The sequence below is a fragment of the Cicer arietinum genome, chromosome 1 (genome assembly GCF_000331145.2).
Source record: "Cicer arietinum cultivar CDC Frontier isolate Library 1 chromosome 1, Cicar.CDCFrontier_v2.0, whole genome shotgun sequence".
Lineage (NCBI taxonomy): Eukaryota > Viridiplantae > Streptophyta > Magnoliopsida > Fabales > Fabaceae > Cicer > Cicer arietinum.
Genome location: NC_021160.2, coordinates 49,618,752 through 49,631,077, shown reverse-complemented (window position 1 = coordinate 49,631,077; position 12,326 = coordinate 49,618,752). Strand labels below are relative to the sequence as shown.

At 25.3% G+C, this 12,326-nt stretch overlaps 1 protein-coding gene across 1 annotated transcript; it reads right to left on the bottom strand.

Annotated features, from left to right (window-relative positions):
• Nucleotides 1-3,021: 3,021 nt before the first annotated feature.
• Nucleotides 3,022-5,101, bottom strand: LOC101498655 (uncharacterized). Its single transcript, XM_004487241.4, has one exon. The coding sequence runs from the start codon at nt 4,632-4,634 to the stop codon at nt 3,351-3,353; it is 1,284 nt and encodes a 427-aa protein (XP_004487298.1). The 5' UTR covers nt 4,635-5,101; the 3' UTR covers nt 3,022-3,350.
• Between the last annotated feature and the right edge of the window lie 7,225 nt (nt 5,102-12,326).

Genomic DNA, 12,326 nt, shown 5'->3' with positions numbered 1-12,326 from the left:
TCATATTTTCATACTTTATTTGATATTGTTAGGAATAAAGGACTAAATCGGGAAAAAAAAAATAAAGGACTAAAATATTACCTGAGATTAAGTTAAAGGACCACAAATATAATTTAGCCTAAATTATATTAACTATTTCTTTCAGTTATACTCTTACTTTATCAATTTTTTTGGGTACTAACTCTATCAGTTATTTGAAAAAAAAAGAGATTATATAGGCTCGGGTCCTTTCGTACATAGAATAATTTGTTTTAAAAAACACAAGTACAATATTATATAACTTGTTGAATATGTTCATCTCTGCATAAATCCTTCTTAATAATAAAAATGTTAAATTCAAATTTATTTTAGAGTCTATCTTTATATTTATTAAAAAGCGTGTTAAATATAATATATATATATATATATATATATATATATTAATATTATTATTTGTTAGTAACTTAATATTTATTGGATAAAAAACCATAAAATTTTTATTAATTTTCTTTATGTTTATTATTTTATTAGTTTTTTTATATATAAAGATCTAGTTGAGTTTATTTAAAAAATATAAAATATACTATTTAAATGCTTTCACATGAAATAGGTTTTCAGATTAAACTAGACTTTAAAAAAAAAATCTTCGATAGATTGTACTGAGACTCAGACCTGCGAAATGAATTGTAGATCAAACTTAGGCATTTCAAAACCTGGTATAACCTGACATATTTCCACCTCTAATATTATACCCCTATTAAAAATAATTATTTTAAAAATCTTATACTAAACCTCTAATATTATACCCCTATTAAAATAATTATTTTAAGGTCTCATTCCATTATTTTATTATTTTTTGTGGGCTTAAATAAAAAAATTTTCTTGAAAAATTTTTTAAATTTATTTTTGACGGAATAATATCGTAAAAATTTCTCAATAACATATAAAATATTTTATTCTAATTTAAATAATTTTTTCTCAAAAAATTTTGTAAAAAAATCAAAAAAATTATTATTCTCATAAAAAATCGATGTTTTTTTTTTATTAATAAAATTTCTCGAAAAAAAATATATATGTAAATCATATTTTATCCGGAAAAATCTATTTTTTTAAAAAAAATCAAAAAAGTTTGTCGAAATTTTTTTTAAAAAAAATATAGAATTTTGTTTTTTTTTAAAAAGTAACTCTCTAAACCCCACCAAGCCTACAGATTTTAAAAACTTTTTAATTTTGGATTTTTTAACTATAAATTTTTTTCATATATATATATATATTTTGTTCATGCTTTAAATGACGGGCAACCGATAAAGATTGGATTTATTTTTTAATTTAATTTATATATATGAACATTGACATTAAATATAATTAAAAAATATTAGATTTATATAATAATCACTTTTAAAATAATAAACATGAATAATTATGATTAACCGTAAAATATTTTACTAGATACAAGTTAAACTCTTTATGTTTTACTATGTTAAAGATTATTTTTTTTTTTACGGTTATATGTAACTTTTTTTAATTGCATTGTTATATACATTGTCCATATAATTTATGTAATTTTATTTTTAAAATATAATTCAACTGACAAAAATGTTGATATTGTTGAATAAAATATCATATTCCGAGTTCAAGTTAATTGAAACTTCACAGTTGTGTACAAATTTTTTATGTTAATTATATCAACTCATTTATAAATAAAAAAATTTATTTAATTCTTCAAAGAAAATTTATAATTATTTGTGGAGAAAAAGATGTGCATATTCGTTAATTTTGTTTCCTTTTGGTTATCTACGACACAAGACAATGTACATTAATCATAAGACCATTTGTCAACAAAAATCAGACCAAAACAAATGTCACGCCACTTATGGTGCCATTAGCAACTTATTGATATTTGTGGAGCCAAAGTTGACATCTCATTCTGGACAAAAAGATAAAGTTGACCTCTCATTTGTGTATAGCCAAAAAGAAAAACAAGATACTCCAATAACAACTATCAAATCCTTTGAACATAAGTGTGTTTAATTAGAATAGAAGCCATTTAGTGATAGCAAAGCACATGCTCTTTGAACATAAGTGTCTCGAGAGGCCAAATTTTGGATTTGGGTGTAGTCAAATTACCTTGCACCCACAACCATAAGATATTTCAATTTCAATAGTTAAATGAAGATCCAAGTATCTGTATTTTGAATTGTTGAATCATGATTTAACAAGTTGTCTAATTTGTAAAAATAATTTCCTAAATAAATGTGTCTAATCTAAATCCATGTTTTTCCATTTGAATCCTTAAACCTTTGGTCCTTATTATATAATAATATTTAGAGATTTTCCAGTTTTATTTATAAGATGTATTTTTTATTTAAATTTTTTCTTTACCTTCATTTAATATTTCATAATTTTCTATGAATGTATATTTTTTAAAATATATAAAAAGTTACTACAAGTAACTTTTTCGGTTTTGATATTTTATAAAAAAGACAAAAGAAAGTGCTTATTAGTCAAATGCATTAATCAATCTCTACTATTAAATCAAGTGAAATGTAGTTGAATATAATTAAACTTTTTTAAGTAATTTCAATTTTAGAATACTTTTTTCTTTGAGTATAGATATCGCAACTTTTTCTCATTGGTAAATTAGAATTCTCCAACTTAAAAAAATTGCGTGGTCAAACATATTGGAACTATAAACTCCTAGTGCTACCCAAGACAATGACCACCTTGGAAGGCTTATTAGGCTAAGGACTAGCTCTATGATATCTATACATTTGACTTACATTGGAAGGCACTATAAATATCTAATTCCTTTCTTTAAAATAAATAAATAATAATATTTGGTAGTTCGTGCTTACATATCTAATTCACAAAAGGTTAATTGGACAAAACAATAAAAAAGGAAAGGTGGAAACATAATCAAAGTCTAATAGTAATATGCCATTATATATGCTGCGAGTCGATATTTTTTAATTCAACAACTACATAAACTACTACAAAATGATACATAAATATATAAGGCATATAACAACAATACAAACAAACTTCACAAAGAACAAACTACAAATAGTGTAATATAATATATAGTATAATAAATCCAACCTTGGAGCTGAAAAACATAGCTCATATCGGATGGAACAAAGAAGGAAATCACAAAACCGTTTCCTTCTTCCCTAATCATGCTAATTAAGCTACCTAATACTTCATAATTAAAAAAAAAAAAAAGAAAGAAAAACTAAATAATGCAAGAAGAGTTAAGAAGAAAAAAAAAAGCTCATAAATGGATTGAGCCTAATTGAGACAAGAAAATTTATCCAAAGGCTCAAAGGTTGTTTTGGTAAAAATATCTGCAACCATTGAGAACCAAAGAAAGTTCAATCTTGATCTTTATTCCAAAAGAAAGGCCTAATGAAAGAACTTGATTCCATGTTGTTTTGTTCATGTCTTTGAGGATCAACATCATCATTATTGAAATCTTGTTGATTGAGATTAGAAAAAGGAATTTGTGATTGAAAATCCAAATCATCCCAAACAGGACTACCTGGACCCCAAGCAGCTGGAATAGCATTAAACCAAGCTGACATTTCACTCCAAACCAATTCCTGTGACTGCGAAACCTCGTCGCTAGCCGCAGCGTCACTCGATCCAATTCCAGAGTCATTCTCATTAGACTCTTCCATTGGAACAAGTGTTTGAATGTTTTGGCTTTCAAGAGGAGTTTCTAGCTGCTTTGTAGTGCTGTTACTTGATGGACAAGTAACACATGAAGTTGTTGTTGATGATGAATTTTCTGTTTCTTTTTCTTTATCATCATTTCCCTTGTTGAGAAAAAGTTCAGGAAAATTGAGCCTTGCATTCTCTCCTCTCAATTTGAACGCTTCGCGATCGTAGGCTAAAGCAGCATCTTCAGCTGTATCAAATGTGCCTAACCAGAGACGAGTTCGATTTCGAGGGAGACGAATTTCAGCTACCCATTTTCCCCAATGCCTTTGCCTCACTCCTCTATAGAGTTTTGTAGTGCTTATTGCTTGAACTTGAGGCCTAAACATTGGTCTATTACCATATTGTCCCAAATTGTTATTGTTCATCATCATTAGCATTCTTCCTCTTGGACTTAGATTCAATGCATCACTCCAATATTGAAGAACTTGTTGATGATGTTGTTGTTGGGATAACATTGGTGGATATGAAACAAGATTGTTTTGTTGTTGTGAATCAAAAGATATCATTTGTTGTTGGTTTTGTGGTGTTTGAATAGGTGGTGGAGGGTATAAAGGTAAATTGTTGTTGGTTCCAAATTGGTGAGGGAATTGTTGTGAAGAATTATCAAAAGCAAATGGAAAAACAAGTCTTGAAGATGAAGGAGGAAAAGAGAAAGGTGAAGGTTGTTGTAGTGACATATTAGTATTATTATACAGAGAAGAAAAGGGTTGGTTTTGATTTTCACGTTGGGGGCTTTTGATTTTCTTAAGAGGCCTATTACTATGTGAACTGAAAGCTTCATCAAAAACTAGCTTTCTTTGAGAATTGCTTAATTCAATACCTTTTCCTTTTTCAATCTCCCAATTACTTTCACCAATTTGTGTAGCTTTGTGGTGATTGTGAGTTTCATCACCCAAATCCTTGTTGAATTTGCCACTTTTCTTAGCTGCAGCCATTGAAAAGAAGAAAAAGAAGAAACTTCCGCTCGCTCTCTCAAGAACAAAAAAAAGTGCTTTTTTTGAAATGGGTATATGTTAAAAAAGTGCTTTTTTGGAATTTAAGTGAACTAAATTCAAATACCCAGATTCAAATTCATTTAGAGTGTAAAAGAAAGACTAAAACTTTGATTCTGGATTTGTTTGTACAAAGCTTATTTATCCGATTAAATCAAAAATCAGAATCGGATCCAAAAGCTCTTAAATTTGGAATTACCCATTTAAAAAAATATGAAAAAAAAATTAAAAAGTTAATCAAAAGGGAGAGAGCGAGCGGGAATTAAAATCCAAAGGGTTTTCGATGATATAATCTTTGATGCTTGAACGTGGTCTTAGATTGTATGTGAAAATTTATGAGCTTAGATACTCACTCTTTGTGGTGAAAGCTTGGGAGATTTTCTGTGAGAAACAAAAATGTGTTGAGAGAGAGATTTATATATGAAGAAGTTGGGAGGGATTTAAAATTAAAAAAAAAATTAATTAATTAAAGAAGCAAAGACTTGTTGGGTAATAAATGTAGAAGTTTCATTAATGGTTGGCTGAATGGGTCCCACACGGTTATGTCTTTGCTTCAAAACTAATCCTATTTCCTTCAATATCCTCAACCGCCTATGATAACATTTTCGGTCACTAACTTTGAGAGTGTTGTTTTTTTTGTTTAGCTTTACACATGTTGTTAATAGAAGGCACCAATATGAGTAGGTGGGAAGGAAAAACAGTTTATTTAACTGTTATGATGTTTTTACCATGATGTGTTGTGCAGGGATTGGTGGTATCATCATTGACTAGATATTTTTTCATTGTCTGCTTCATAGTGACTGCAACAGGGAAACTCCTAATGCTCACCTTTGTTTTGTTTGGATTGTTAAAAGAAAGAAAGAGAAAACAATATTAAAGGAATAAAAAATAGAGTGATTTTTTAATTGTTTGTTAAGTAGAAGAAAAAAAAGGAACGAAAGATGTATATTTAATAAAATGACAAAAATATCTTCACATAAAATTTATTATATACAAAAATATCTACACCTTAATTTATAAGGATTATTATTATATTAATTAATACAAACAACATTGTTATATTATTATATTAAAAAAATCATAATGTGTAGTGTGAAAAAGTAATTGCCATAATTTACCGAGAAAAAAAAATACTAAATAACATGTTTAAAGAAATGAACAACACATCAACCGCATATATATAATTAAAGTTGGGTATGGTTGATTTTTTAAAAAAATCAAATTATATTTATTTTAAAATTAATATATGGATTTAAATTTATAATTAAATATATTATTTAGTTTAAAATCGGTTATAAGTAAAATTAGTTATGATTACATAACCGATTTCTAGTTAAGTAATTGATTTTGAAAATCTCAATTTTAAAATTAATTTTTTCTCAAAAACGGTTAAAATTTGATTATAATTTAATATTTATTTTAAAAAAAAATCATTTATTCATAGTTTAAAAATCGGTTATTTATAAAAAAAATGATTATTCATATTTAAAAATCAATTATTTTTACAAAATTAAAGCTCAATTCAACCATAAAAATGCTTTATCTTGTGATTAAAATTGAAAATGTTCAATTGTTTATAATAATTTGTGATTAAAATTGATTTATTACTAACTTTATTAAGACCATCAATTCTGATTCATATTAGTTCAATAAATTGTTTATTACTAAAAAACCATAGAAAATACAAACACTTGAATGTTTATTCGATCAAATTTAACAATTACTGCACCATTATAAAACCATAGAAAATACAAACACTTGAAAGTTTGCTTCCAATACCGAGATGTATATCACCACCACCACAAGATTTAGTAAATTTAAAATATCTAATAGATTTAATATATTAATTTGTATCTTGAACATTTATAATTAAGTTAAGTTTGAGCAATATCTAAATCTCAATATCATTTTTAACGTAACATATTAATATAATATTTTGAAAAAAATTAATCCTTTAAAAATCAGTAATTTAAAAAAATTATATTTAAAATATTTAGTCTATCATATTTTAGTCTTTCTCAATAAATATTAAATATCTTAATTTATTAACTAGTTATCATACAATATGATTAGTTAGTAATAAGCAATTAATTAAATGAAATTAACAATATCTCAATGAAGTTAGTAATAAATTATCGGAAAACGCTGTCGAAAGGTGGAAAGTCGGTAGAGTGATAGCAAAATCAGAATTATTTAGAGTAGTAGAAATTTAGGATTTTTGGGAGTTGAGTAGATAAAAAATGGATAAAAATCAAATTCAAATATAAAACATAAGTGGGTATCCAACTGTTTGATAAATAAATTTGAATTATAATCATATTATTTTAACCAAATATTTAAAATAGATTTAGATCCGAATTTGAATTTCAGTCTCATAATTGGATTTTTCGCACAATCTTATATGTAATGCATGCAATGAAATAACATATTTGAAACAAAGGCAAAAAAATCAATTTTCCAAACTTTCTTTTCATTTGTTGGAGGAAAGATTTTTTTCAAGGTCCCATAACTTTAATTTTTTCTTCCGTTTGTCTGCTACAACCAAACAATGGAAAGTTTATCGAGATTGGAGCTTTCGCTTCCCTTAACTTCTTTCCTCTTATATCCACCTCAACCAAACAATAAATAATTGTCTCCTGATGAAAATTTAGTAGTTCATGCCTTAGGTGGCAAAATCGCGGAATGAAAAGAAAGATAACTAAAACAAATTTTTTTTTTTCTAAATAAAAAGAGTGTAAATATAAATGATAAATCAATACATTTCAATTATATTGACACCTTTTAATTCCTTTTGACTGTCGTGATTCATCATTTATAATACTCTAAAAATAAAAAGAAGGATACAACTTAACACTAATGGAGCTTCAAAAGCTGGTTGTGAAGGCCTTTTTAGAAATAATCATGGTGGATGGCTAGAGGGCTTTCGAAATTGTTGGATATTTGCTCGTGAGCTTCATATTGATTAAATTGTTGTGGTCAAACACCTTGAGAAAGAGGTCCCCAAAGAGTATTAGGTTGGTTTAACATATATTCGATTACTTGATACGGTTTGTAGAGTGCATGTGAGCAATACTTATCGAGAAGCTAATGTTAATGGGTGCGCATATGTCTTGACAAATATTGGTTGTTCAAGTGGCCTCTTTTGATGATTTACGAGCAGTGTTCAACTCAAGTTTTTTATTTATTTTTTATTTATTTTTTATTTTTATTTTATTTTTTTATTATCAGCTGACAATACGAAAGTCTCATCTCGCCATTTAATCTCTTTGTAATTTACGAGGTTGGGCTTAAACCCTCTTTTTATCAAAAAAAATAAAATAAAGATACAAAATTATTTGGTGAGTTCGACCAAAGTCTAAATTAGGATAAATAAAAAAAAATAAAAACTCAACATCTACCTCATTAAATCTTTGTCAAGAAAATCTAAATATATATAAAACCTAATTTTGTACCCCTTTATCCCACAATTTACACTCATACCCCACATTTTAATGAAAACTTCAGTCCACTCTTTGTTTTAAATAAAAAAAAAAAAAACTAAAAACTACATTTACAAAATATCATAATTGACAAACTTTAAAAACTTTCTTAAAGTTTGTTGGTACATTAAATATATCTTTGGTCCATGTAAAAATTAACTATAAATTTTTGGAAATATTTTATAAAAATAACTATATAAATTATTGCATTTCATTAGAGACGTTAAGGACAAAAAATAAATTTTTTGAATATTACAGGGATGAAATTCAAAAAAATATTTTTCAGGAATTAAAACTGAAAATTGTTATATTTATAGGGACAAAAAACTGTTTCACTTTGTCAATTAACGTTTTTATAACGTCCACTTAACGTTAAAGACCAAGAATAATTTTTTTTTAATATTATAGGGATGTAAACCAAAAAAATTAAAATTACGAGGACCAAAATAAAAAAAAAATTATATTTACAGAGACAAAAAATAAATTTAAACCAAAATAAAATTTAAAAATCACATTTTTAATAGTATATATTGTAAATCTCAATTTAAGTTTTCTGGAACATAATTGTGTTTCAGAAAACTTTAAGTTTAAATATTTAAAAAAAAAACACACACACATTTGTGTTTTAGAAAACTTAAATTAAATTTCTTGAAAATTTAAAGTTTGATATATTTTTCATGATACATTAGGGTAACTAATTTAGACAATTATGTTTGAATAAACAATAGTAATTTCATACAGTGTGAATAAAATTTCCAAAATTAATACTATGTATTCGGAGCAGTTGGATCACATATTAACAATTGAGATTCATTAATAGATCAAATTGTATGAAATAAAAAAGATAAAAAATCATCATAACAATCTTAATTAGTTACCCTAATGTAACATGAAACATATATCAAACTTTAAATTTTCAAGAAATTTAATTACCAAAACACATTTTAAATCATCATAATAATCTCAAATACATTCCTTAGCATGTAAATATGTTAGAGTTGATTGAAATTTTATATCTGAAATAGTGTTACGTTACTTGGAATTGTGGAAAAAAAAGCAAGTTCAAGGATATATATATATATATATATATATCAGTTATAAACAATTTAAATTTGTATATAATTTTTTTTTTTTTTTTATACTCTTGTGGTATAATGTTGAAAGATTTAATTTAAATATTTTCTTTAAAGAGAATATATATACTTGAGTCATTGAAACATTGAAAGTTTGAAAGAAATTTATGTGTTATAATTATTTTTATATAATATTATTTTTTAGTTGTCATAAACACTATCATGATTTTTTATCTGTATTTTAAAATTTCACCATATTTTTATATGATTATTATTTAAATTTATTTGATCGCTTATTTCCCATCAAAACACACATACAAAAAAGTGGGGTTTCCAATCCCACCACCCACATTACAATAGATATCAATCTCATACTTAGATGAATTGATTTAATTAAACAAATAGGCATGATAGAACATTTAAAGAAACGAGCCGAAATTATTCACAAAAAACTCAACTCACCCGCATCATCCTATACTCATGTAAACCAACCGAAACAGTGCAATTTGGTTTGTGTAAGGCAAAGTATCCACGTTTTAGTTCATCTCACTTTCACTTTCGGTGTAACAATGCCAAGGTTTTCAAACATTAAAACAACTCTCGGTCGAATGTGCTTGAGCTTGACGTTGCATAGTCAAACACCATAACATAGTTTTTTCACAACAAGGTCGGTGGAAATCGGCACGTGTCGGTGGTCCACTTAAACTTTCATCATTTTGTTTTAAATTATTATATAATACTTATTTGTGTACTATCTACTTTGTCGTATTTTGTAAAAGTCTTCTTACATAAATATCAAAGCTATATATAAGTCTAGGACTTTTATAGCTGAATTAATAAACAAAACGTGATTAGCCCACCCAAAAACACACTTGAACCATGCAAGAATTACAAGCCATAATTTTAGCTCATATAACACGGCTTTTATATTGTCTAGTTTAGATTTTTTTTATTTTTGAAAGGGTCTAATTTACATATTCAACTTTGTTAAGATAAAATGTAATTGTATGATAAATTTTAATATGGATTACGTCAATTATGATGTTTTCTGAAAAATGATTAAAATTTTAATGGTTACATACGTTTTTTTTTTGTTTGTAAGAATAAGTTTAGATGAATTGGATTCTGGTGATTCATTAAAGTCATAACAGATTTTAAGATCAAAGAATGCTAATTCAAATACTTAGGGGTGTTTGTTTTATGGCTAAAAAATAATTTCTAAAAATGTAGAGGTTACAAATATAGATTCATATGTTTGTTACAAGGTTAGAAAACTAATTCTATGAAATAAAACATTCTAAATAACAAAATAACTTCTCACTTAGTCATGAATTTGTTCCCAAGAAAATGAGTGGGAAATAAAAGTTTCCACGAAGCTAGGAGTAAAAACGACTCATATTTTCATTTTTACAAATAACTCATGTGAAACAAATGTTCCCTTACAAATCACTCATTAAAGATATTCTCGTATCAATACTAAAAGTTGAACTCACGATTTTTGTATGGTAAGAGTCAACTCCTTACCATCTTTATTTTTATGATTGAGATAATGACTTAAATGATACTAATTTGATAAAAAAAATACAAAAAAATAAATATATATATCTCTTTTGAATCCACATTAATCAAATAATTTATTTATCCATAAAAAAAATAAGAGAATCATTAATTATTATTTTTAAAAAATATTATCGAAATTAACTATACCTTCCAATAATTTTTAAGGTAGTCCATTGGAGAATGTAAAACTCATGATATATATATATATATGTAAACTTCAGTTATGTGATGTAGATTTAAATTTAAATTTGTAGGTATACAAATTACTATGTAAAAAAAGTTATTCAACTTTCTATGTAGTCTTTAATTTAGACTAACCCCCGCCAAAAAACAATTTTATGCTAATCAACATTATTTTTTAGGCAATTATGTTAGTGAACATTTATATAATTAGAAATATTTTTTTCTAAAATACATTTTTGGTCTTCCAAATTTTAAAATTTGGTGATTTTGGTCTTCATATCTTAAAAATAAAAATTTTAGTCCATTAATTTTATCTCTTTTGTAAAAATAATTTTTTTATTAATTTTGATCAAATCAATGCTGATATTTTAAATATTATCGTCGAAAAGTTTTCTTGAGAACTATGAAAAGTTAAGTTTTTTGAAATTGTTTATAAATATCGTGTATTTCGTTCTACAGTATAAAAAATTTATTTTGTAAAATTGATTTATTTAAATATGAGTTGAACAATAAATTTTAGTATAAAAATTACGTTGCGACTAAAAAGTTACATATTCCAACTCCAACTTAGAATTAATTTTAGAGACAAAATTAATTTTACTTGATAATACTCAAACATATCACCACGATTTTACACTTCAAATTGATTTTGACACTTGCAAAAGTGGAACCAAACATGAACAAATTTATCTATTTTAATATGAAAGTCATTTATAAAATTTTAATGAGTTTAATATATTTTTAGTCCTATATATATCAACATTTTAATTTTAGTCTATGTAAAATAAGAATACAACTTGTAATTCCTACAAAATTATCAAACAAACAATTTTATATTAAAATATATTTAATTATCCTTAAACGCTTAAATTTTTAAATTATTTTATGCAGACATGTTTATAACTTTGTAAAAAGTTTCTCCAAATAAATTTAAGCTTTTTAACATAGGATAAATTAAATATGAATTTTTTAAATATTAAACGTTCAAGATAAAAAAAAGGTAACAAAAATATACACTTAAAAAGCAACTTCTTCTATTGATGTTAATATACTTTTAAAAATTAATTCAAGAATATATATTGAATTAACATCAAGGATTAAATTAAAACTACATACATGATGGTTTTGTAGGAATTAAAAGTTATATTTTTATTTTATAAAAACTAAATTTATAAAAACTAAAAACATATTTGACCTATTTTAATTTGATTGTGCTTTTATACTTCACAAAGTGGTATTGAATTTCAAGTCACATTATTAAACTTCAGCATATTGCATTATTATTAAAATTTTAAAATGAAAAATATTGTTTTAATTTTCTTAAGGGTAGATTTGTAAAA